The sequence below is a fragment of the Galeopterus variegatus genome, unplaced genomic scaffold (assembly GCF_000696425.1).
Source record: "Galeopterus variegatus unplaced genomic scaffold, G_variegatus-3.0.2 Scaffold319, whole genome shotgun sequence".
Classification (NCBI taxonomy): Eukaryota; Metazoa; Chordata; class Mammalia; order Dermoptera; family Cynocephalidae; genus Galeopterus; species Galeopterus variegatus.
Window position 1 is genome coordinate 689,039 of NW_007726430.1, and position 22,900 is coordinate 711,938.

Sequence of the window (22,900 nt, forward strand, 5' to 3'; positions counted from 1 at the left end):
TCTAACTATTGGCTCCTGCAAACTGGTGGAAAAAGAACTTAGCTTTTGCATAGGAAGGCTATTACATATGCCTGGGATGCTTTTTTCATCCCCCTGTTAAAAAAGAATTGTTTTTGTTCTGAAATACTTCTCTCAGAAAGTTGCAAAAAGTTATACTTTGACAAGCATTTGACCTAGTGAATTCTCTCTCTCTCTCTCTTTTTTTTGCAGCTGGCTGGTATGGGGATCTGAACACCTGACCTTGGTGTTACCAGCACCACACTCTACAAAGTGAGCTATCTGGCCAGTCACTGGAAGGAGGGGAGGATGTAGGGAGGGACGAGGCTGAGGGAAGTCCTTGAGGAGTGCTCAAGCCCTGATCTGCCAGGGCCCACCTGGACGGGGCATGGGGCTCACCCTTGCCTTAGTGCGGTTGTGTACACCCCTGAGAGAGGCTTGGGGCTGTCCTGTATGTCCTGGGGTCCTTCACTCCCACAGCACCCCTATTTACAGTGATCCTGGCCTGCCAAACACACAGGGACCTGGCCCCTTTTCCTGGTCTCTGCCCCTCCCTCAGTGACCTGGATGGTTTTAAATTTAATATAGTGATGTAGGTGGCAGCAAAACTCCACCTCCATGCTCTTAGGATCCCAGCTGGGCCAGAGAATTAAGCTAACATAAGATAAACAGGAGAAAAGCATACACATTTCTTTAATTCAAATTTTACGTGGCACAGAAGCATTCATAAAGAAATGAAGACTCGAAGAAGCAGTTAGTGTCATTTATACACTGAATTGGACAAAGAGTAGTAAGTTGTGAAGAAACAACTAAATTATGTGGGGAGGCAGAAAAGAGTTATTTTAACAAGGTCTGTGCAGATGTCTTTCCTTTGAGAATAAGAATGTTTCCTTCTAGTATAGGGAGGGTGTCTTTCACATGGGAATTTCATCTGCTTTTAAGAAACAGAGGAGGTCAGAAGGGTCTTCTTGCATCTGCTGTTTTTAAAGTGCCTTTAATTCAAAATAGTGAATATGCCAGGGTGGTATATTTTTAACTCCCTCAGTTTTTGAACTATAAGCCCACTCTTGAGTGGAGGGGATAAGTAAATTGATCATAACCCTACAGTGATGTGTATACAGAGTTTAAGTATCATTCAACATGTCCTTAAATATCGCGCGGGGACGGAGGTCCGGGTGTAGAGAAGAGGTGGGGAGCCGGGGGTCCTGGAGCGGGGTTACGGGGGGCGTCTCCAGGCAGAGGAGGGCGTGGGGAGAGGCGGTCCCCAGAGGCCGGGGCAGGAAGCTGTGCGAGGCGCTCGTCAGCCGGGCATGTGGGGAGGGGCCTGGTGACCTCACGTTGGCCAGGCTTTTGTAGCCATTTACCTCGCTCCATTGCTGTGGCGGCCGCGCTACCTCCCAAGTCCGCGAGGTTGGTGACGCGGTTCTTTCTGGGACGTAGGGAAGGAAGGGCGAGATGTGCGGGGTGCCTGTCCCCGTCCCTAGCGCCGCCTGGGAGATGGGGCAGTTGTGTGGGGCAGGTGCAAACGAGTTAGGCGAGCAGCTCGCAGGCAGCTGCCGCTTCCTGGCACCCGCGGGCCGGGAGGCGGAGAAGCCGGGCGCGGCGGGCGCTCCGGGCCCCGGCTGGCTTTCCAGGGTGGGCGCCCCTGGGGAGCCCGCACCGACCCAGCCCGCCCGCGGCCGCCCTGCGAGCCGCTCGGCCCCCTGCAAGGGATCCGTCCGTTCAAGGCCAAGTGCAGGGGCGGGGAGCGGGCCGGCGACAAACTTGAAGGCAGGGAGGTGGTTATTCCTGGAGGGGTCAGTAGCGAACCTCGCACGGTGTCCCCGCCAGAACCACCGGCCCCTGGGGTCCTGGGGTCGCTGTTTCCTGTTCATGATATAATGAACCTCTGTTCTCTCTGCCTCAGGCATTTAAGCAGCTGTTAAAGCGAAATCGAGCCTGTCACTGAGGGTCCACATCACTCACCGGAGAAGATGCGGGCGCCCATTGTAAGTGTGGGGCGGAGCGGGCTGGGGGTGGTGTTTTAATGGTCACTCGTCATCCTGGAGCCTGACATATTATTTTGGAGAGAGGGTCCCTGAGGACGGGGGACCACACCTCCTTCAGCTGCTAGGCATCAGAGGTCAGATTTGGTTCAGTGGCCATCTGTTGGAGTTGGTGACTCAGTGCTTGCCCTTGAGTGGGCCGTTTTGGAGGCTTTGCTGCCTGAAACAGGCTCAGCAGAAGGCAGGGCCCTCAGGAGGAGGGAGCCAGCAAGGGGCGGGACTTGCTGCTCCACAAAGGACTGCACAGAGTTCTCCACAGAGGTCGGGTGTCGCCTTCTTGAGTCAAGCCGGGACACCAGACAGGCTCCTGGAGCTGAATGTCTGAGCCTGGACCTGCCGCCCTAGGCCCTGGCTGCAGGGGCCTTTCCTGGTGTCAGCTGACTCAACTCAGGACCAGCCCTGCCAGCAAGTTGCCAGCATTGGCTTTTTCCTCTTTCTAACCTGTGATGTGGATGAGAAATCATAAGGAGGCTTGGCAAATGCCTCCCTTCACCCTGGTAGGACTGCAGCAGAGCGGTTCAGAGTACAGGTTTTTGAGGGAGAATCACCTGGGCTTGTGTTCCCAGTGAGCACCTAGCTGTGGGACTTTGTCGGGTTCAAATCCCCTCTGTTCCCCAGAGTGAAGACTGTATCACTTAATACTTAGGAAGTGCTCAGAACAGAGCCTGGCATATATGTTATAGTACTCAACTATAATTCACTATCATTGTTAGTATTATTTCAATCCATGTAAAGAGCTGCACACACTGCCTGGTGTCAGGGTGTACCTGGCATATTTGACACCCGGAGTGGTCACTTCTTAATATCCCTCTTCTCCGACAACATTTTCAGCAATAATCATGAAATGAATAGTAATAATGTCCAGAAAAGACACTCAGTGAACATTTTCTTTTATTGAAATTTGTATATGTAATTGTTAGTGAAAAAATAAAAAACAAAGTAAATTTGGTAGTGCAAAAACAGGAAAAAGTAATGAATTAATAGTTTTTAATTGCATTAATGTATTTTTAATAAGAGAAAAATGTATTCTTACCTATAGGTTGGTCACAATAATGAATAATAACACTACAATTTCTTTTTTGAAAACAACTTCTGAAAAGTTGACTATGACTTTGTCAAAACTGATCTTCTTTGCATATTCATGTTCAATATTCTGTGTAGCTAGATTTGTCGATCCATCTTTGCTCACAGTTGATTGAAGAACATTTTTTATTTTTTTAATTTTTAATTTCTGCTTTCACGTGAAACTACAGAGATGCAAATAAATAGTTAGGAAAAGCCTTGAACATTAGGAGTAGTTTGGCTGAGATTCATAAAAATCCCTTTTCATAATAAATTCCGGATATTGCAATACTGCCCATTTAAAAAAAATCAGTTCTAGCAGCTTTTAAATATCTCCTTATTCAAAACATTTTCTCTAAAATATCTTCACCAGAAAATTCATCATAAGTTTTTATTTTACTTGGCAAAATTCCCCCAATTTTTCTTCTGCAAAAATCAGAGAAAATGGCTGAATGATAGTGAACATTTATTTAATCCATTCCTTTAAAAGAAAATGTAGTTCTTGGTGAAAATGAGCCAGGCTTTTGCACGTAGGAGACCAGACTGTTTTGTCTTTATTTTAAACACAGTAAAATGTAGGACTGCATGGATTGGTGACATAAATTGTGTATAAAGCTTGAACCATTCTGAGCCATTAGGAACTGACTATTGAAACAGATACCTGTGGCTGGGTGTGTGTGTGTGAGGGGCTGACTGTGTCACTGTGTGTTTTTCTATTTAACTTCCACGGAAAAGACAAAAGTTTTAAACACAGTAAAATGTAGGACTGCATGGATTGGTGACATAAATTGTGTATAAAGCTCGAACCATTCTGAGCCATTAGGAACTGACTATTGAAACAGATACCTGTGGCTGGGTGTGTGTGTGTCAGGGGCTGACTGTGTCACTGTGTGTTTTTCTATTTAACTTCCACGGAAAAGACAAAAGTTTTAAAAGAATAAGAAATAAAAATGTGCTAATTGGAGGCTCAGGTATCTTATGAAATCTCAATGGTAACTGCAGCAATTAGAACTCAGACCAATAAAATATCTTTTGGGGCAGCAGAATTTTATCACTGACATTGTTTAAAATGCCCAGCACATGGTAATAATAAAAAGCATACTGACTTTTGGTGGGTTTCATTACTGTTCTTAAATTCTCTACAGACAATTCGCCCTATCTGTGCTGGGGGGACTACAGCTCCCACCTCCCCACTGTGGGCTCTCAGGGCCTGACAAATGGTAGTTGTTGTTGGAGCAGTTCCCTGGAGCCTCCCTGCTGTGGATGAGACTGCGTCCACATTTCTCTGAGCCCCTTCGTCCAGCCTGTGATGCTTCCTGGTCTGATTATTTCTCTCCTCTCCATGTTCCAACTTTGCCAGAATGAGTGGGCCAGGAGCCTTTGCCTTCTCTCCTGCACCCGCCCGGTCCTTGAATCTGTGGCTACTTGAGCAGCTGCAGCTGGGAAGTGATGATCCAAAGTGAACCTGAGGCTGCATAATATGAGGAAATTGATGGGCTTTCCCTGTCCTCTGAATGTAACCTCTCTGTTGACTGCTTCGTAATCTGTTTGCTTGATGTTCTGATGTATCTCAGTGGAGCAAGTTAAGGTGCAAAGGGGAGGGGAGAAAAGAGGACCTTTCTCCAGTACCAGTTGGGGCTTCATCCTCACCTAGAGGGACCACAGGCTGAGAGAGGCTCTGGGAGGAAGCAGCACAGCCCTCCAGGCTGCAAACCTCTGCTGGTGAATTAGACCAAGTCCTGGCCGTCAGCATGCTGCTCAAGTCTGGCTGGCGGGTGGGCGGGCATGGAAACTCACTTCTTCCTGTGGGCTCCTGTGGGCTCCCATGGGCTCAGCTCAGCAGATAGTCATCCCATAGACAGGGCTGAGGCCGCGGGGCAGCAGCCACTCACTCTGGTGGGGCAGCTGGGGAGGCATTGAGGAGTTTGCCATTGAGCCCATCTGGAGGGATGAGTAGGAGTTGGCGAGGTGAAGGCGAAGGGCATTCCAGGCCTTGAGTTGGGCAGGGCGCGCAATGGGAGTTGAGTTATTCTCAGATGTCAGTACCTTTCTGTGAGTTACTTGGTGTAGTGGGGAGAACGTGGCCTTTGGATTCAGACTGATCTGCAGGGGAATCCTGGTACTGCTTTGCGGGGGAGCTCTGAGCCCAGTTTCCTGGTCTGTAAAATGGGAAGGGCTGTTGTCAGGATTCCAGGTAACATGTGAAAACCCCCGGGAGTGCCTGGTGGTGGTGGTGGTGGTGGGGGGGTAATTTCCAAGTGAGTCAAAAGGCAGTTCTGATTCATGAGAGAGTGAGGTTTGCCGTGTTGAAGAACAGGCCTGAGGCCTGGCAGTCAAGAGCCTGGGAAGAGGGATGAGTTTTGCCTCGGTTTTCCAGAATGCCTGTGACTTTTGGGCTGCTGAAGCTGGGCCTGGTGCCTGCTGGAGCTGCCACTGTCCTTTCGCTGCTGGCTAGGAGGCCTGGGCTCAGGGTGGCAGTGAGGCAAGGGGTGATGTGTCAGGCCAGCTCCTGTTCATCCCTCCTTCACCTTCTCTTTGGGCCTGAGGCTGGGGAGTCTGGGCAGTTAGGTCTCCTCCTCCTCCTCCTCCCTGTACCCACCCAGCCTGTGGCATGGGGTCTCAATCCTTTCATAGGCGTAAGTGGCTTTACAGCTTTCACCCCCATTATCTCAATTATTCCTTACACAAACCCTGTGGGATGGGTCTTAGCCCCGTTTTACCAGAGAAGCTCAGAGAGGTTAAGTGATTCCTGAAGGTCACACAGCAATTGAGCATGGAGGAGCAGTACAGTGTACATGATTTGGACTTCCTTAGATCTGAGTTTGAATCTGTCTTTACCACACAGAAGTTCCCCCATTTTACCAGAGAAGCTCAGAGAGGTTAAGTGATTCCTGAAGGTCACACAGCAATTGAGCATGGAGGAGCAGTACAGTGCACATGATTTGGACTTCCTTAGATCTGAGTTTGAATCTGTCTTTACCACACAGAAGTTCCCCCTGATCTCAGGTGCTGCCTCTTCCCCATTATCTTCACTTCCTCTCCTCCCATTCTCTTCAGTCCATTTCAGCCAGGCCCTTGCCTCCAACTCCCAGTAGGAGCTGTTCTCATGAAGGTTACCAATAACCCTCACCCCAGACCGCTCTCCTGAGCTCCAGGCTCAGGTATGCAGCTGCCCCCCTGACTCTCCATTTGGCTGCCTAATGGGCATTTCACCCCAGCATGCCCAGGTACACGCGCTCGTCCTTCCCCAGCCCGCTCAGTCTGCAGCCAGCCCCATCCCAGCCTCCCTGGTGCTCTGGCCAGAAACCTTGGGGTCATCTGACACCCCACATCATTCCATCAGCAAAGCCTGTTGGGTCTTCCGTCAAAGTAGATCTGGCATTCATTACTTTTCATCCCCCCTGCTCCCCAGTCTGAGCCATCGTCACCTCACCTGCACTTGTCTCCCCACAGGGTACTTCCTTCGTGCTCCCCGCATAGATCGATCGCTTCTCAATGCAGCAGCCAGAAGGATTTAAAACCCTAGTCTCTCCTGTTCCAAATTGTGCAGTGGCCCCTGTCATAGTCAAAGCCTTATTGGTCGTCAGGTGCTGCACCGCCTGCCTCCCCCACAGTGGGAGTCAGTGGCCCCCTGACCACTCTCCCCGCTTGTACCTTCCACTCCTGCCCTGCTGGGCTCCTTGCTGTTCCTCGGGCACGCTCCACCTGGCCTTTGCTGGGGCTGATCTCCCCGCTGGGGTGTTTTAGACATTTGCAGGGCTCACTCCCTGGCCGCCTTCAGGTTGATGCTCAGTGAGGCCTCCCCGACCCCCTATTTAACATGGCACCCCTGCCCACCCCCCACCAGCGTTACAGCCCCCTGCCCTGCTCTGCTTTTTCTTTCTGTTTTTGTTTGATATCCCTTCTAATATTCTTGATGGTTTACTTATTTACTACGGGTTTTCTTTTTCTTTCTTTCTCTCTCCCTTTTAAAAAATATTCTCTTTCTCCCCTGCTGAACGAGGGATCTTTGCTTTGTCCATAGACATAGCCCAGGTGCCCAGCTGGTGCCTGGCACGCAGCTCAGTGAATGTGTTGAGTGAATGAGCAAACGAGCGAGTTCCTTGACTCTCCAAGGCAGAGGTGGGTGTCCAAGGTGAAGGGATTCTCAAGGGGTGTCCTTGGCCACTTACATCCCTTCCTGGGGTGGGGGAGGGGATTTGTTAAACATGCTGGGCGATTCAGCAACCCCCTCCTGTAATTCATGCAGGCTCAAGTCTGAGAGCCACAGCTGGGGATGCAGGCTGCACTCTGAGTCAGGAACACAGCTCGCTCTGGAGCGCGGAGTTAGAGCACACCACTCTCTCATCACCCTGGATTCCCTCAGTGCTTTAGCTCTTAAATCACTTTAAAAAAAGAGCTTAAAGATACTATGCAGGAAAAATGAATAGATGAACATATCTGTGATAAAGCAAATACAGTAACATAATAGTATAGTCTAGGTGGTGGGTATACAGATGTTCATTTAAAAACTTCCTTCAACTTTGAACGTTTGAAAACTGTACGTTTCAAATTTTTTCATAATAAAGTGTTGGGAAGCATGCTATGAACCTCAAAATGCTCATTGCAGAAAAACTGGAAAATACAGAAAAATAGAAGTAAGCAAAAATCACAATAACCACTCTTTGCTGCAGCACACAGAGGGAATGTTCATTAGGGTGTTGGTACATATATTTCTAGTCTTTTGGCTGTTTTTATTTTTTTACATTGTAGTGATTGTATGGATTGCCCAAAATTGGACATACTGGTGTTTGTCAAGTCTCAGTTTTTTTTTTTTCTGATTCTAAAATGAATACCTGCTTATTTAAAGATTTTGGAAAACTAGAAAATAATTAAAAGGAAAGTTTATTCCTAAATTGGGAGATGGTTTCATGAGGTTTTGGTAACAGATAATATCTACATTTTCCAATTAAAAAATTGCAAGTTCATCAACATGAGGTTTTTTTTTTCCTATTTAAAAATCTTTAAAAATTTCATTATCAAAGTAATTCATATTGGTGAAAAATCCAAACAATAAAATAACAGAAAATATAATCGTCCCTGAATCCCAACCACCCACTGTACATAATATATAACAGTTTGGTGTATTTTCCTCAGATCATACATAGTGTATAATACATTTTACTTATAAATGTATAAAAATGTATTTTAAGCAAAAATGGAACAATAATATTTTTCAACTTGCATTTTTGGATTATTTCCATGTCTGTTCATGTAAATCCACCTTGCTGTGTCTAATGGCTGTATGTACATGTGGATGTAAGACAATTTCTTTAACTGGTTCTTATTAATGGTTGTTTGGGTGGTTTTTCTAATATGAGTTTGGGAGGCCAGGAATTGCCCCTCAATTTGCTTGCTAAGGAAAATGGCTGTTAGACAGCTCTTTGCCACACGGCTTTTGTTGGGGGATAAAGGCTTTTTGTTCTGAGATCCCGTGGGCACAGTCTCAGCTTTGCTGTTGTCACCGCCTGTGCTGCATAGGAGAGCCTTGGTTACTGTGCTGGCTGGGGCTCCCCTGAGCCCCGCCCTGGAGCGGGCAGCTCTCTTTGTGGGTCTGGAAGCCCACTCTCTCGGCCCAAGCCTTGTTCCTGGCGCAGAACCACCTGACGACCTATACAACTGGATTCCCGGAATCGCTGTTGTCCTTTTATAACAGGGACTGGCAGACTTTTTTTCTGTAAAGGGCTAGATGGTAAACATTTTAGGTTTTGCAGGCTGTATGGTCTCTGTCACAACTACACAACCCTGCAATTGGAGACGGAGGACAGCCATGGGTAAAATGTAAATATAGGAGTGTGGCTATGTTCCCATAAAACTTTATGGGCACTGAATTTGGATTTCATAGAATTTTCATGTGACACAACATATTATTCTTCTTTTGGCTTTTCCCCCAGTGATTTATAAAAATATAAAAAACCATTCTTAGCTTTCAGGAAAGCTGTACACAAACAAGCAAGAGGTCCAAGTTTGGCCCATGGACTGTAGTTTTCATACTTCTAAATTTAGAACATGAGTTTTTTTGTGTTCTTAATTTTGATTCAACTGAGTTGGCTTATGTGTATCATCAAGTAGTTGTTTTTCTAGTTGGACCTCAGTGGTAGAGGGTGAATTGTTTGTATCTTCAGCGCATGACTCCCTGTCCTTGCTGGTCCCTGCAAGACCCCCTCTTGTGTGTTTATTTATTTGTTCCCTTTAATTATCATTCCTTGCTTCCATCTCCCCAGTGGCCAACATCCTGTTGTGTTTAATATGTGTCCTTTGGTTTGTGTGATTCTTTTCTTGTTATTGTACCTTTTTAAAAATTATTTTTTCAGGGTGGTGTATTAGTCTGTTTCTGTTGCTTATAACAAAATACCTGCTACTGGGTGATTTATAAAGAAAACAAAATTTATTGCTCATAGTTTCAGAGGCTGGGACGTCCAAAGTCCAGGGAACACATCTGTTGAGGGTCTTGGTGGTGACTTCAGTGATGCAGGGTATTGCATTGTGAAATGGTGGAGCTGAGAGAGCAAGAGGACAACTTCCACATTCACTCTCTTTTTAAAACCCTCAGAACCATGCCCCTGACCACCATTATTAATCCATTCACTACTGCACGGTCCTACAATCCAATCACCTCTTCAAGGCTCCACTTTTCAGTTACATAATAGGATTTCCCCCCCCTCTTAACAGTCACAGTGGGGGCTAAGTTTCTAATACATAAAATTTGGGGAACACAATTCAAGCTTCAGGGAGTTTTGGGGGGCCAATTCAGTCCACTACAGGTGGTTCTGGTAAGATGTGTATTGCAGGTTCTGTGCGCATATCTTTAATTCATGTAAGCGGTGTTGTGTTACACAGTGTGTCCTCATTTTTCCACTCAGCGCTGTGTTTCACAGATCATCCATGTTGCCATGTGAACATCGGCCCCTTGCTTCTAACTAGTGCACAGGGCTCCGTCGGTGAGTCCACCACATTTTTCTTCGTTTAAAAAAAGAAGTTTCCTTGAGTGGTATTATGTTTTGAGCTTGGCATATTTGGGAATGTGTATCTTTTGCCCTTACAAAGGACAGGCAAGTTTGCTGAGTGTAAGAAATCACAATTTTTTTCTTTCTAAACTGTAGCTATTCATTTAAAAAAAAAATTGTAAATTTGCATTTAATTAGTTTCTTTTTAAAAATGAAGATATAATTTACCCTTTTTAGTGTACAGTTCTATGGGTAGAACTGCCATATGATCTAGGAATCCCACTGCTGCGTATAGACCCAAAGGAATGGAAATCATCATGTTGAAAGGATACCTGCACTCCCATGTTTATCACAGCTCTATTTACAATAGCCAAGAGTTGGAACCAACTTAAATGTCCATCAGTGGATGACTGGATAAGGAAAATGTGGTATATATACACCATGGAATACTACTCTGCCATAAAAAGAATGGAATTCTGCCATTTGCACCAATGTGGAAGAATTTAGAGAAAATTATGTTAAGTGAAATAAGCCAGAAAGAGAAATACCACATGTCCTCACTCATAAGTGGGAGCTAAAAAAATAAAGTATATTGAAAAAAAGAAAGATACAACAATCACAATAATTCCTTTAACTTTCAAAAGGAGAGAATGGAACTGAGGCCACCAGAGGTGGGAAAAAGTGATGGGGGTTGATTAGGGAGAAATTGGTGAAGGGCCAGAAAAAATGATTACATTGTGTAATGTTGAATGTACTACTTACCCTGATTTGAGCATCACATACTGTACACAGGTATTGATATTCAATCCTGTACTCCACAGAGACGTACAATCAATTGTTTCAATAGTAATAAAAAAAAGCGCCCCCCCCAAAAAAATTCCCCTTTGAGGATCCTTGAAGACCCCCTAACTCTGAACAAACAATATATTTTTTCTTTTATTCTGGAAAACAAACAGGATTCATAAATGTGACCATCATCCATTGTTCTGAAATAGATTCTAAGAACTGGGTACCCTTTTTTGGAAGATAAATTATACTTACGATGTTAAGAGAACATGATTTATCTGTGAAATTCCCATGGAAAGATATTCCCCCTGCCGTATATGATGCTTATTTGCAGTTTTAATGTTTCTATAAAGTGTAAATGAACTGCCCATCCACCCTGCGTCATAGGTGTTGTAGAGTTGTGATTGGCTATTCCAACTGCCCGTCATTTTTACCCCAGGGAGGCCATTCAGGGTGAGTCCTTCCCCCTTCCTCATCCTTGATGGACTCTCTCAGGTAGGCCCAGCAAGCTTGGAGGTGGGATGTAGGCAAACCCCTATAGATCTGTCCCCTAGGAGCAGGTGGACCAGACACCCCCCACCCCGTTCATTGTGCTGGGGCAAAGGATAGAGGGGCCAGAGCCCACCTCTGATGGGCTCTGACTCTAGGTGTTCTGTAGAGTTGGTGTCCTTGCTCATTAGAGATTTAAGTGTGGCCTAAACTGGAGAACCTTGTCACCCCTGATTCTGGTCAGAGTTGGAATTCTCCCCACCCCCAGCACTCAGCACAGGATCTGACAGTGGGATGTCCATAGTTTTGAATAAAAGTGATCTTGACCCTCTCTGAAGTTTTTCTCAAACTCTGCCCCATGCCCCCCTAATGGAGGTGCATGGTCCCTGCAGGCCTGAGGCACAGGATTGTGAAGGTGGACTGGCATCAGGATGGCTGGGCAGGGCTCAGGACATACCTCCCGCTGAGCTAGTAGATGGGGCCCCTGAGCTGCATCTTCCTAACTGGGCTCCGCCCCTGATTCCAAGGTCTCCTCCTACCTCTAACCGCCCTGTTCTTGGTTTTTGCAGCCAGAGCCCAAGCCTGGAGACCTGATTGAGATTTTCCGCCCTTTCTACAGACACTGGGCCATCTACGTTGGCGATGGATATGTGATCCACCTGGCCCCCCCAAGTAAGGGCGCCTGGGGCCTCCACTGTGCTGGCCCAGGGGCTGGGAAGAGAGGGGAGGGAGCTGTTGGTAACAGGTGACCCCGGCCTTCTCCTTGCTTCCTGACCGCAGGTTTGTTCCTGAATATTACAGGAAGACAGTTTGGTGTGGGATTTTCAAATTGTGCTCCTTGGAACCCCAGGGGATTCCTGTAGAGGGGTTGAGGGAGCAGCTCTACTTTTACGTGTTTTATATACTATGTCTCTATATGTGACACATTCAGTTCTTTATCATAAAACTCCTGGAAAGGGCACAGATGTTTCTACTCTTCAGCCTTGGTTTCTTTATTTGTAAACTGAGGCTCAGATTACTTAACTTGGAGGATTGCTGTGAGAATTTCGCACCCCTTTTCTTAAACTTTTTACTTAAACCGGGGTATAACATAAATATAGTAAAGTGTACAGTCAGATTTTAAAAAACCCATCCATGTGACAATGACCCAGATCATGATCTAGAGCATTCCCGTCACCCTAGAAGACTCCCTCATGCTGCTTCAATGTCCCCTTGCCCCCACCCCCATCACCCTAGGCAGCCACTGTTGTAGCTTCTTTTGCAGAGATTAGTTTTGCGTGTTCTAGAAATTTGTGGGAGAGGAAACACACAGTCCGTGCTTTGTGTCTGGCTTCTTTCACTTGAAATTATGCCCATGAGAGTCGTCGTGTTGTAAATAGCAGTTCTTCATTGCTGTATATTTTCTGTTATACAGCTATACCACAATTTGTTATCTGCTGATAGACATCAGATTGGTTCCAGACATATCTTCAGCAGATGGACATCAGATTGGTTCCAGTTTTTGGCTGCTATGAACAGAGCTGCTGTGGACATTCTTGAACGTGTCTTTTGCCCACCTCTTTACTTCTAACTAATGGCGCCACCCTGTACTTAACAGAGAAATCAGAAGTAACCACAGTGGATGTTATCTCCCTTGCCCCGATTAACCAAACCACCAATCTCTGCGTCCACATAATCTGCCTTTTCTTCTGTGAAAATGCAAAAAGCACCCTTATTTGGAAACCAGCCCCTCACGTGTGGGCTCTGAACCCCCTCTTACTTTCGTAAGCACTTTGCTCCTCAAATTCCCCACCTCCTTCTCCATTATCATCTTCTCCCCCTCAACTGGGTCATTCCTATTGACACAGAAACAACTCTAATATCTTCTGTTGATAAAACAAACAAACAAATACACACACACACCCAGACCTCACATCCTTAACTCCCTATAGAGCAAATCTCATTGCTGTGTTGTCTGCATGGCCATCTCGGGTTCCTCACTTCCCAGTCTCTCTTCAGTCCCCTCCACGCAGCCTCTCTTCCCTCCTGCTGGAGCAACTCTTATCAAGGCTAGCGAAAGACCTTCCAAATATTGACAAAGCCACGGTCAGTATTCCTGTCATCACTTAACTTGATTTGTCTGCAGCATTTGACATGAGTGACCTCTCTCTGCTCTTCACATGGTACCTGTCTTTCCCTAAATGGAGCTCAGGTGACCTCATTGGGTCCTTTGGCTTCCAGTACCTTCTATTTGTCCACATCTGCTAAGTCCATACCCTCAACCTAGACTCCCGCTTGGCTTCAGACTTGTATAACCTCTTGGCCACTTGGCCTCTCCACTTGGCATCTTGAACTTGATGTACCCCAGATGGAAGCCCAATGGATGACATCATCCAGATGCTCAGGCCAAAAGCCTATGAGTCATTCTTGATCCTTTTCACCCCACATCTAATCCATTAGGAATTCCTGTTGGTTTTTTCTTCAAAACAGACCCTGGATCTGACTAATTCCCTCCATCCCCCTCCGTCCCCACTGCACACCCCAGTGTAAGCGACCACCCTCTCTTGCCTGATGCTCCTGAAGCTTCTGGCTGGTCTCTGCCTCTTGCCCACTTACAGCCAGTCCATCCTTCACGGGCAGGCATCCAGCATGATCATTGTAAAGTATAAATCGGATCACATCACTCCTCTCCTTAAAATTCTCAGTTGGCTTTTCCATTACAGGTAGAACAGATTCCCTGTCTGTGCTGTGGGCTGTGGGGCCTGGTGTGTGTGGTCTGGCCTCTGCCTGCTCCTCTGGGTCATCTTTCTCTTTTCTCCAGCTGGGTCTCTAGATTTCAGCTGCCATGGCCTCCTGGCTGCCTCTTGAGCCTGCCCAGCTCTTCCCCAGGCCTTGGCACAGCTGCTGCTGCTTTGTCATTCAAGTCTCAGCTCAGATGCCCTTTCCTCAGGTGGCCTCCCCAACCCGAGCTACAGCAGCCTCCTCTGGTCCCCCTCTCCTGTGTAACTTCACTTGGTCTTCTCCATAGCATTTTCTAGAACTTACTTTACGTATTTGTTTGCTGTCAGTGTCCTCTCCCTTGAATGTGAACTGCTGTCTTGTTCACGCCACTGTCTCTACCTTGGATAAGGCCTGGCACATAGTAGGGCCTCAGTATTAATTGACTGCCTGCACTTGGTAGGTGTGATCGGTGGACGGGAGGCGGGGGAAGGCATGACAGGGATATGGGTAGACAGGTGTGTCTCCGATCATCGGGTGAGCAATGCGCTTTGAAGGGACAAAATGCTTCCACCTGCGTCTTCTCATTCCAGCTTCACAGGAATCTTGTGGGATAGGCGAGGCAAACACTGACCCCCTGCTACTGAGAAAATTGTAGAAATTAGAGCTGGAAGGAAGCTTAGTGAACAACTCCAATAATAATAATAACAGCTGACACTCGTCAAGCACTTGCCCTGTGCAGGACACCACTGAAGGCGCCTCATGTGGCCAACTCCTTTAATCTTCACAGCTCCCTGTGCGGTAGGGACTGTTATTGTCCCTATTCTGCAAGGAATTGGGGCTCAGAGAAGTTAAGGAACTTTCCCAGGGTCACATAGTGGGTAAATGGTGCAGGTGGGACTCAACCCCGGGCATTTCTACTCTCGATTCTGTGCCTTCAAGCATGATACTGTACTCCTCAGTCTGACATTTCCCCAAATTCAGTCACCAATTGTTTGCCATATCCGCACGCCCTCCCTATGATTCTTTACAATACAGGTATTTTCTTAAAAATTGAAATAATTCTTTTAAAAGGAAGTTTTAATTACTCTACTGATGTGTATTTCTGTGTCAATTTTAGTGTTTTGAGGGCCTCCCCACAGTGCTGGCTCAGCAAGGTTAAGTGCCATGTGCAGACCCCTCAGCTGGTCAGTGATAGAGTCAGAATCACCATCCAGTTTCTGATAGTTAGCATGTGCACATTGTACCACCCACCTGGCGGGCACCCAGGGTGCACATTTAAGGAAACCCTCACTCTTAGGTGTTGACTCTACACTTGCATGACTCTGAGAGTTGGTACCTCCTTAAATTTTGTGCTTCAGGCAACTTGCGTGTCTCACCCTAGTCCCAGCCCTGTCACTCACCCTGTCTGGGGAGCAGAAGCTGGATGGGCCCCAGGAGCTCACCTGGTCCAATTTACATGCTCACTCTCACCACAAACTCAATTAAGGCTCCCTCTCTTTTATTTATTTTATCGAATCTCTCAAGCACCACCTGCCCTATTACTAGCAAGTCTGAAGTCACCCGATTTTCTAAAATCCCAGGATTCTACTCATGGCAAAGAGGTTTAATAGAGCAGGACCTGGAATCTAGTTAGCCCCTCCTGCCATTGCTTGTTGCTGTCGTTTTATTTATTTCATCGAATCTCTCAAGCACCACCTGCCCTATTACTAGCAAGTCTGAAGTCACCCGATTTTCTAAAATCCCAGGATTCTACACATGGCAAAGAGGTTTAATAGAGCAGGACCTGGAATCTAGTTAGCCCCTCCTGCCATTGCTTCTTTTATTTATTTTATCGAATCTCTCAAGCACCACCTGCCCTATTACTAGCAAGTCTGAAGTCACCCGATTTTCTAAAATCCCAGGATTCTACTCATGGCAAAGAGGTTTAATAGAGCAGGACCTGGAATCTAGTTAGCCCCTCCTGCCATTGCTTGTTGCTGTCACAATGTCACAGTTGAAGTCTGGTCCTGCCAGTTTAACAGGGTGCTTTTGCTGCACCCTGACCCTTCCAGGATTGGGGCCACAGTGGCTCTTTGAGGAGAGCGGGCCTCTTCTCGGATGCTCTCAGGGCTTCTGGGTCCCCTCTTGGGTGTGCACCCAGTTTTCCAGCTGTCGTGCCCAATGCATGTCCTGCCCTCCACCGTTCTTCAAGGTCATTTCATTTCTGGAGCTTCATGCCCCTTCTAGCCCCTGGACCATGGCCAAGGTTATGCTGGTGTACCCAGTGGGCCTCCTTAGTATCACCTCTAGAGAAGCAGCTGTGGAGCTTTGTTTCCTTTGCTCCCAGAAGGATGGGGACTCCTTTTTAAATCTCAGCCACCTTTTGTGCTGTAATCAGCTTTGTGTAAAGGAGCTGTACCCTTGATGGAATCACAGAAGGTTCACACCCTGTTCTCCGAGAAAGATGAGTGTGCTCTTGGCTCCTATTTGCATAATCAAGAGGGCCACTTGGGTGTCATGGGGTGGAAGGCCAGCTTCTTGGGGTTAAAAAAATCACAATAAGGGCCGGCCGGGTGGCGCACTGGAGAGTGCGCCGCTTGGGAGCACGGCGGCGCTCCTGTCGAGGGTTCGGATCCCATGTGGAGACCGGTGCCCGCTCACTGGCTGAGCGCGGTGCGGGCGCAACACCAAGTGTTGCGATCCCGTTGCCGGTCCCCGGTATGGGCGCGACACTGAGGGTTGCGATTCCGTTACCGGTCAGTAAAAAAGACAAAAAGGAAAAAAAAATCACAATAAGGGCCAGCACATGGCTCACTTAGGAGAGTGTGGTGTTGATAACACCAAAGCCACGGGTTCAGATCCCTATATAGGGAAGGCCGGTTGGCTCACTTGGGAGAGCGTGGTGCTGACAACACCAGGTCAAGGGTTAAGATCCCCTTACTGGTCATCTTTAAAAAAAAAAAAAGTCACAATAGATCACGGAACTCCACTACTCCTCATTTCAGATAAGGAAACCAGAGACCACAAGCACCTTCTCCAAAGCCACACAGCCACATGTCTATCCTTTCCACGTCTCTTGCTCATCCCCTGTGGGTGGTGTGAAGGGCAGATGCCCAGCTGTGGGCCAGCTCTGAGCCCCTGCGGGTCTGCCCAGGACAAATCCCTGTCTTTTCTTTGTGGATCTGCAGGTGAAATTGCGGGAGCTGGTGCGGCCAGCATCATGTCCGCACTGACTGACAAGGCCATGGTGAAGAAGGAACTTCTGTATGACGTGGCCGGGAGAGACAAGTACCAGGTCAACAACAAGCATGACGACAAGTACCCACCGCTGCCTCCCAGCAAGATCATCCAGCGCGCGGAGGAGCTGGTGGGACAGGAGGTGCTCTACAAGCTGACCAGCGAGAACTGCGAGCACTTTGTGAACGGGCTGCGCTATGGGGTGGCCCGCAGCGACCAGGTGCGTCCTCAGCGGTGTCCTGTTTAACTATGGCCATTCATTTCATCAAACCTAACTTTGTTGAGTCTCCAGACCTTTCTCCTGGGAGTCATCTGCAACTGTGAGGATAAGTCACAGAGGTGGGATTTGAAGCCCAGATCCATGTGACACCGTCTTATGGTGCTTATAAACAGCACTGTCCTCAGCCCGGCTGGAACCCAGAAGTTGATTGAGGGATGCAGTTTTGCTCATTTACTTGGTTTGATTTTGCTCATGCCCTCTCTCTTCTTTGAATATCTTTTTCTCTGTCCCATTCTCTCTCACTTCCTCCCCTCCCTTTCTGCCACTTCCCCAACTTTTTTTTTTTTTTGGTGAGAACCTTGTTAAAGCGTGGCTGTTGATACAAACAATATGGGGTGTGTGTGAGTGTGCGTGTGTGTATTTCAATGAATAATGAGGTTAGGCTGTCAGGATGCTTACTTTGATTACATTTTCAAAATTTTCTGAGGTCCAATCTCTTCTTCCTTGGTCAGTGTAGTGGTCTGGAGCATGGGCTCCTGGAGTCAGGCAGAACTGGGTTGGATCTGAGCTCTGCCTTTTGCCAGCTGTAAGACCTTGGGAGTTTTAGCTAAGTTCCCTGAACTTTGACAATGTGCAAATGGTAATGCCAATCTTGGAGGATTACCATGTGAATTAAATAAGAGCATCTTTATGCTAAGCACAGTGCCAACTCAGAAAATGCTCTTAATGAATTATAGTAGTTGAAGTGGTCACAATTGTCCACATTATATTCTTTTTGCTTGGTTCACCCAGTGCCTTGTCCATTGGCCTCTCTGGACCCCAGTGAGTTGGATGGGGAGGGATTCACCATCCAAGCACTTTGTGAATGAGCCGTGCTACCACCTACCTACAGGGATCACTCAGCTTTCCCTCATACTGCTGATAACCAGTTGTGCTTACGACACTGACCCCCATGTTGACTAGTTGGTTCCTGTTCCTCTCTACATTGAGATACTAGACATCTTCCAGTTGGTAATCTCTTATTTTTTTCCTTCAATCAATTGCATTATTATTGTTCAACAACTATTTATATATATGAGTGTTAAAGATGATCAATATAAAAATTGAGAAGCAGGTACATATCTACCTAGGTAAAGAAAGGGCAATTGTTGCCAATGTTTGGTGAAGACTCCTGGAGTCTCTGGATCACAGTCTGGCTTCAACTTCTCTGGGAGTTTAAGGGCCGCCTACTGGGGAGTTCAGTGGGTAGGGCAATGAGATGAACTTGTTAATACCTGCATGTTGTCAGGTTGAAAAGTTGATGTCATAAAAGAAGGAACCTGGGGGAAGATGGCATTTAGCACATCTGTCTCTTGGGGATAATGACCTTCAAAACATTGGTCTTTTGAGTCACACTTGATGCCACATGCTGTCATCCTGGTATCTCCCTTTCTTAGCATCCTAGATATTCCTTCCAGTTTTCTCCTGTATTTGTACTTTTATCCTCTTTATTCTTGATTTACTCCTTTGTTTTGGTGGACTACTTCCTTTAATAGTTTACTGAGAAATGATACATTTTAAAGAGACCTTGCAGGCCTGCAAATGTCTTCAGCTTTTATCCTCTTTATTCTTGATTTACTCCTTTGTTTTGGTGGACTACTTCCCTTAATAGTTTACTGAGAAATGATACATTTTAAAGAGACCTTGCAGGCCTGCAAATGTCTTCATTTTATCCTCCCATTTGATTGATAGTTTGGCTGGATATAGAATTCTAGTTTGGAAATAATTTTTTTTCCAGAATTTTGAAGGCATTGCTTCATTGTCATCTAGCTTTTGTTACTGTGGTAGAGAAGACTGAAACTGTTCTGATTTTTGATCCTTTATATGTGGCCTATTTTTTCTTTCCAGAGGCTTATAGATTCTTCTTTTTATCCTCAGTGTTTATACCTTGTGTGCATCTATTTTCATGTATTTGCTGGACAGTTGGTGACTCCTTTCAATCTGGAAACTCACTTCCTTCAGCTCTGGGAAATTTTCCATATTGTTTTCTCTGAACTCCTATTTTAGGTTGTTGTACTCCTAGACTGCTTCTCTGATTTTATCTTCTCTCTCCTGTTTTCCATTTATTTATCTTTTTAAATTAGAAAACTAACATTCATTGGCAGATTTAGGTATAATAGAAGTTTTTTAAAGAACTGGCAGTGACAATATCAGCATAAAAAAGAGAAACTTAAGTTAAAAAAATGTGATTTCATCACTGGTGATATGGCATCACAGTCACTCATGGTTTCCACTGCAGGTAAATGTCTATACTCCTAGGAAGCAGTAAACTCCAAATATAGGTTACAATACAACCTTGGGAAGTAGTAAGCTACTTTATGAAATTCAGGGTGCTACATTAGGAATATTTGGTAAATTTACAAAATATACCCTAATTGTCTCATTTTTAGTTATTCTTTCAGTGGTTATTAATAGAATAAAGAACAGATCCAAAGTTTATATACATATAGAATTTTTTGTGTCAACACAAAATTGTTACATAATTTGTTAAAATATAAATGTCATTAGGCACAAATGATATTTAGATTAATCAAATAAAATTTCAAATCTTGAGATAGTGGAATAACTAAGAAACATTTTCTACTGTTTACTCTTTTTGTAAACAGTAATTCAACTCTTGCAAAACGAAGCAATACAAATTGGACACATCACATTTTTCTTCCTGCTGTGTTAGCCCTACCTACCCATTCACTTGAAAGAGGCAAAACAATGACATCACAACAATGAAACAGCATAAACAATTCTACTTGACCCCATCACAGGAAACGAAACCAGAATATACTGCAAAACAAAAAGAGGTGCTACCTCTACTGTTTCCAAAGATTTCCTTTTGGTCTAGGATGAGGGCTTTTCAACCTAGCACTATTGACACTTTGGACCAGATAATTCTTTGTTGTTGTGACCTGTCCTGTGCATTGCAGAATGTTTAGTACATCCCTGGCCTCTACATACTAGATGCTGGTAGCACCCCACCCCCAGGACTAGGAACCAAAAATGTCTGTAGACATTGCCAAGTTTCTCCCACAGGGCAAAACTGTCCCCAGTTGGGAACAAGTGGATGAGGTGAGTAATGACATGATATAGGCTGGGAGCCAAATTAAAATGTAACTTCTCTGTGTGTCCCATCTCATTAGTGGATTTAGTAGGAAATCGGAAAATGCGCAGCAGTGTTTTTCTTTGTAAGTGCTGTCAAAGCAGCAACTCTCCTTTTTATTTAACTCATGAGGACATTTTTGTTTACTTTTGAAGAATCTGATCAGTTGTTATGTTTATTTGTGCTGGGCTCTTTGAAGCAGACTCAGTTTTCCTTTAAGAGATATCCAACTTCCCGGTAAGAAAGGGAACAGTGGATTTAAACTAAAATGTAATTTGTGCTTTACATGCCTAAGAGTATTTAAAAAGAAGATTCTTCTACTTTTCACCTACCTAAAAATCCACAGGCTTCAATAAATATATATCTTAGTAGGGTTTTGTAAAGAGGCCTTCATACTGAATAGTACTTGAAAAAAAAAAAGCAAACAGGAGCTACGCTCACAATAAAGTCTAGTCTGTGTCAGATAAAGTATTAACATAAATAGAAACTGAAGATGTGTCCAGTGGCAATATGTATATTACATAAATCTGAATAAGTTTGGGGCATTATTTTGAAATTGTTGCAAATGAAACCAAATTTCTATACAAACATTTTATAACCATTCTTATTTTGTAATCTCTCACAGTCTAAATTCAATCGGTTTCAGAACAACACTTACTTAATAACTACTTTTCCCTTCTTTAATCCACTTAGAACATGGCCGAAAGTAAAGGGAAGCACATTAGAATTTTTGTTTTCCTAGAAACAATTCTGACTTCACTAACTCAGGGCTTAACTCAGAAGTGCTGTGTAGCATAAACAGCTGTCTGCAGCCTGGTAGAATTTCAGTTTGCCCACTTAAAGAAGGACAGATGTCTTAGCTTTTTAATGAGGGACAATTTTTCTCTTTCCTAATCTACTGATTTAGGACCCGTGATACATGATTTTCTGACTTAACCTGCGTAGCCCATTTTCATGATCAGAAATCCTGTAACTTTGGCCCAGTGGCTGGGTTGGACCTATCAGCCTTGCAACAAGAAAAAAATCATCAATGGCATCTGAAGGTAGCACTGACTCTTGGATAGATAGTTTTCCCCATAAAGTTTGCACTATCAGCACTAATTAGATACCACTATCTTGTATTTAGTCACGCTCTTTGACAATGTACAAAGCATGTCAACGAGCAATGAGGTTATTGTTGTTTTCCTTGACAAAGTCTCTCTTGTATGAAGCAGTTGCATCAGCATCTGTTCCCACACTAAGTGGTTTTGTAAGGACCGGGGACATACGGTTCCTCCTCCTTTATCTGCAAATCATTTCTCCCACCCTGACACAGAGTTTAGTAAGGAAAACACTGGACACAAGTGCTTTGATGCAGATTCCTAGCAAGTTAACCCGACAGAACCACAACTGCCACAAAACCATGCCTAATTAGCTCTTAGAGGAATTACCTTTTAAAGACTGACCGGCAGTCAAACCTCAGGTTGGCAGCTTCTCTCTCAAGCTTCTGTCATCATGAGTTGTGACTGCTAAACTTCTAGAGGGAGATGCAGATAAGAGTTTGGAGGTCTTCAATGATTAAGATAGATACATCTATAAGATAGATAGGTAGATAGATAGATAGATAGATCGATCTTGGTGCTGCCCAGGCTTACCTGGGCCATAAATGTGTCCAGCATAGCTGTGCATAATATCAGGAAACACACCAGTGTAACTAACAACACAAGGTGTGCTGATGTTCATGAGCCAGAACTCATGATGACAAAGCTCACAGCTGAGTACCGTGGTGTACTGGGAGGCGGGCGGGGAGTTCTTATTTCTTGAAGATAATTAGTACTTCCTTTCACTGCTCACTTTTCTTTGTCCCTATTGTCAGTTCTTCCCACACCATCCAATTAACTCTCAGTATTATTCTCCACAAGGAAAATCACATCAAGTAATCTACTGGTTCTTGTATATTTGCCTTGGACACGTCCATCCCAGAGATGGCCCTTCTCCTACTACAGGTACTGGTTGCTCCTTGACCAACTGCCTGGCCATTATCCTGGGACTTCCTTTGCTGTCATCCTTGGGGTTTCCTTTCCTTCTCCAGGATTGCTTTCCCTGGTTCCACAATCTCTTAGTTTCTCTGCCGGAGACCAGCTCCGCAGGATTCATTGGACCTGCATAGGTGGTGTGGATGGGATGAGAAAAAAGAAAAAGGCGGACCACAAGGGTCTAGTGCAGGTGTGGACAACAACCACAAAAATCTTGCTTTATTTATATTTTTTACTTACCCTTTTACATG

General features: G+C 45.4%; 1 protein-coding gene across 1 annotated transcript in view; it reads left to right on the forward strand.

The window, feature by feature from the left end:
- The first annotated feature begins 1,325 nt into the window (after positions 1-1,325).
- Positions 1,326-22,900, forward strand: part of LOC103586224 (HRAS-like suppressor 3) — a 28,729-nt gene continuing 7,154 nt past the window's right edge. The window contains exons 1-4 of the mRNA XM_008567450.1: positions 1,326-1,407; positions 1,904-1,985; positions 11,935-12,037; positions 17,233-17,501. Of these exons, the coding sequence (XP_008565672.1) occupies positions 1,971-1,985; positions 11,935-12,037; positions 17,233-17,501 (387 nt within the window). The 5' untranslated portion in view covers positions 1,326-1,407; positions 1,904-1,970. The remainder of the gene's footprint in view (positions 1,408-1,903; positions 1,986-11,934; positions 12,038-17,232; positions 17,502-22,900) is intronic.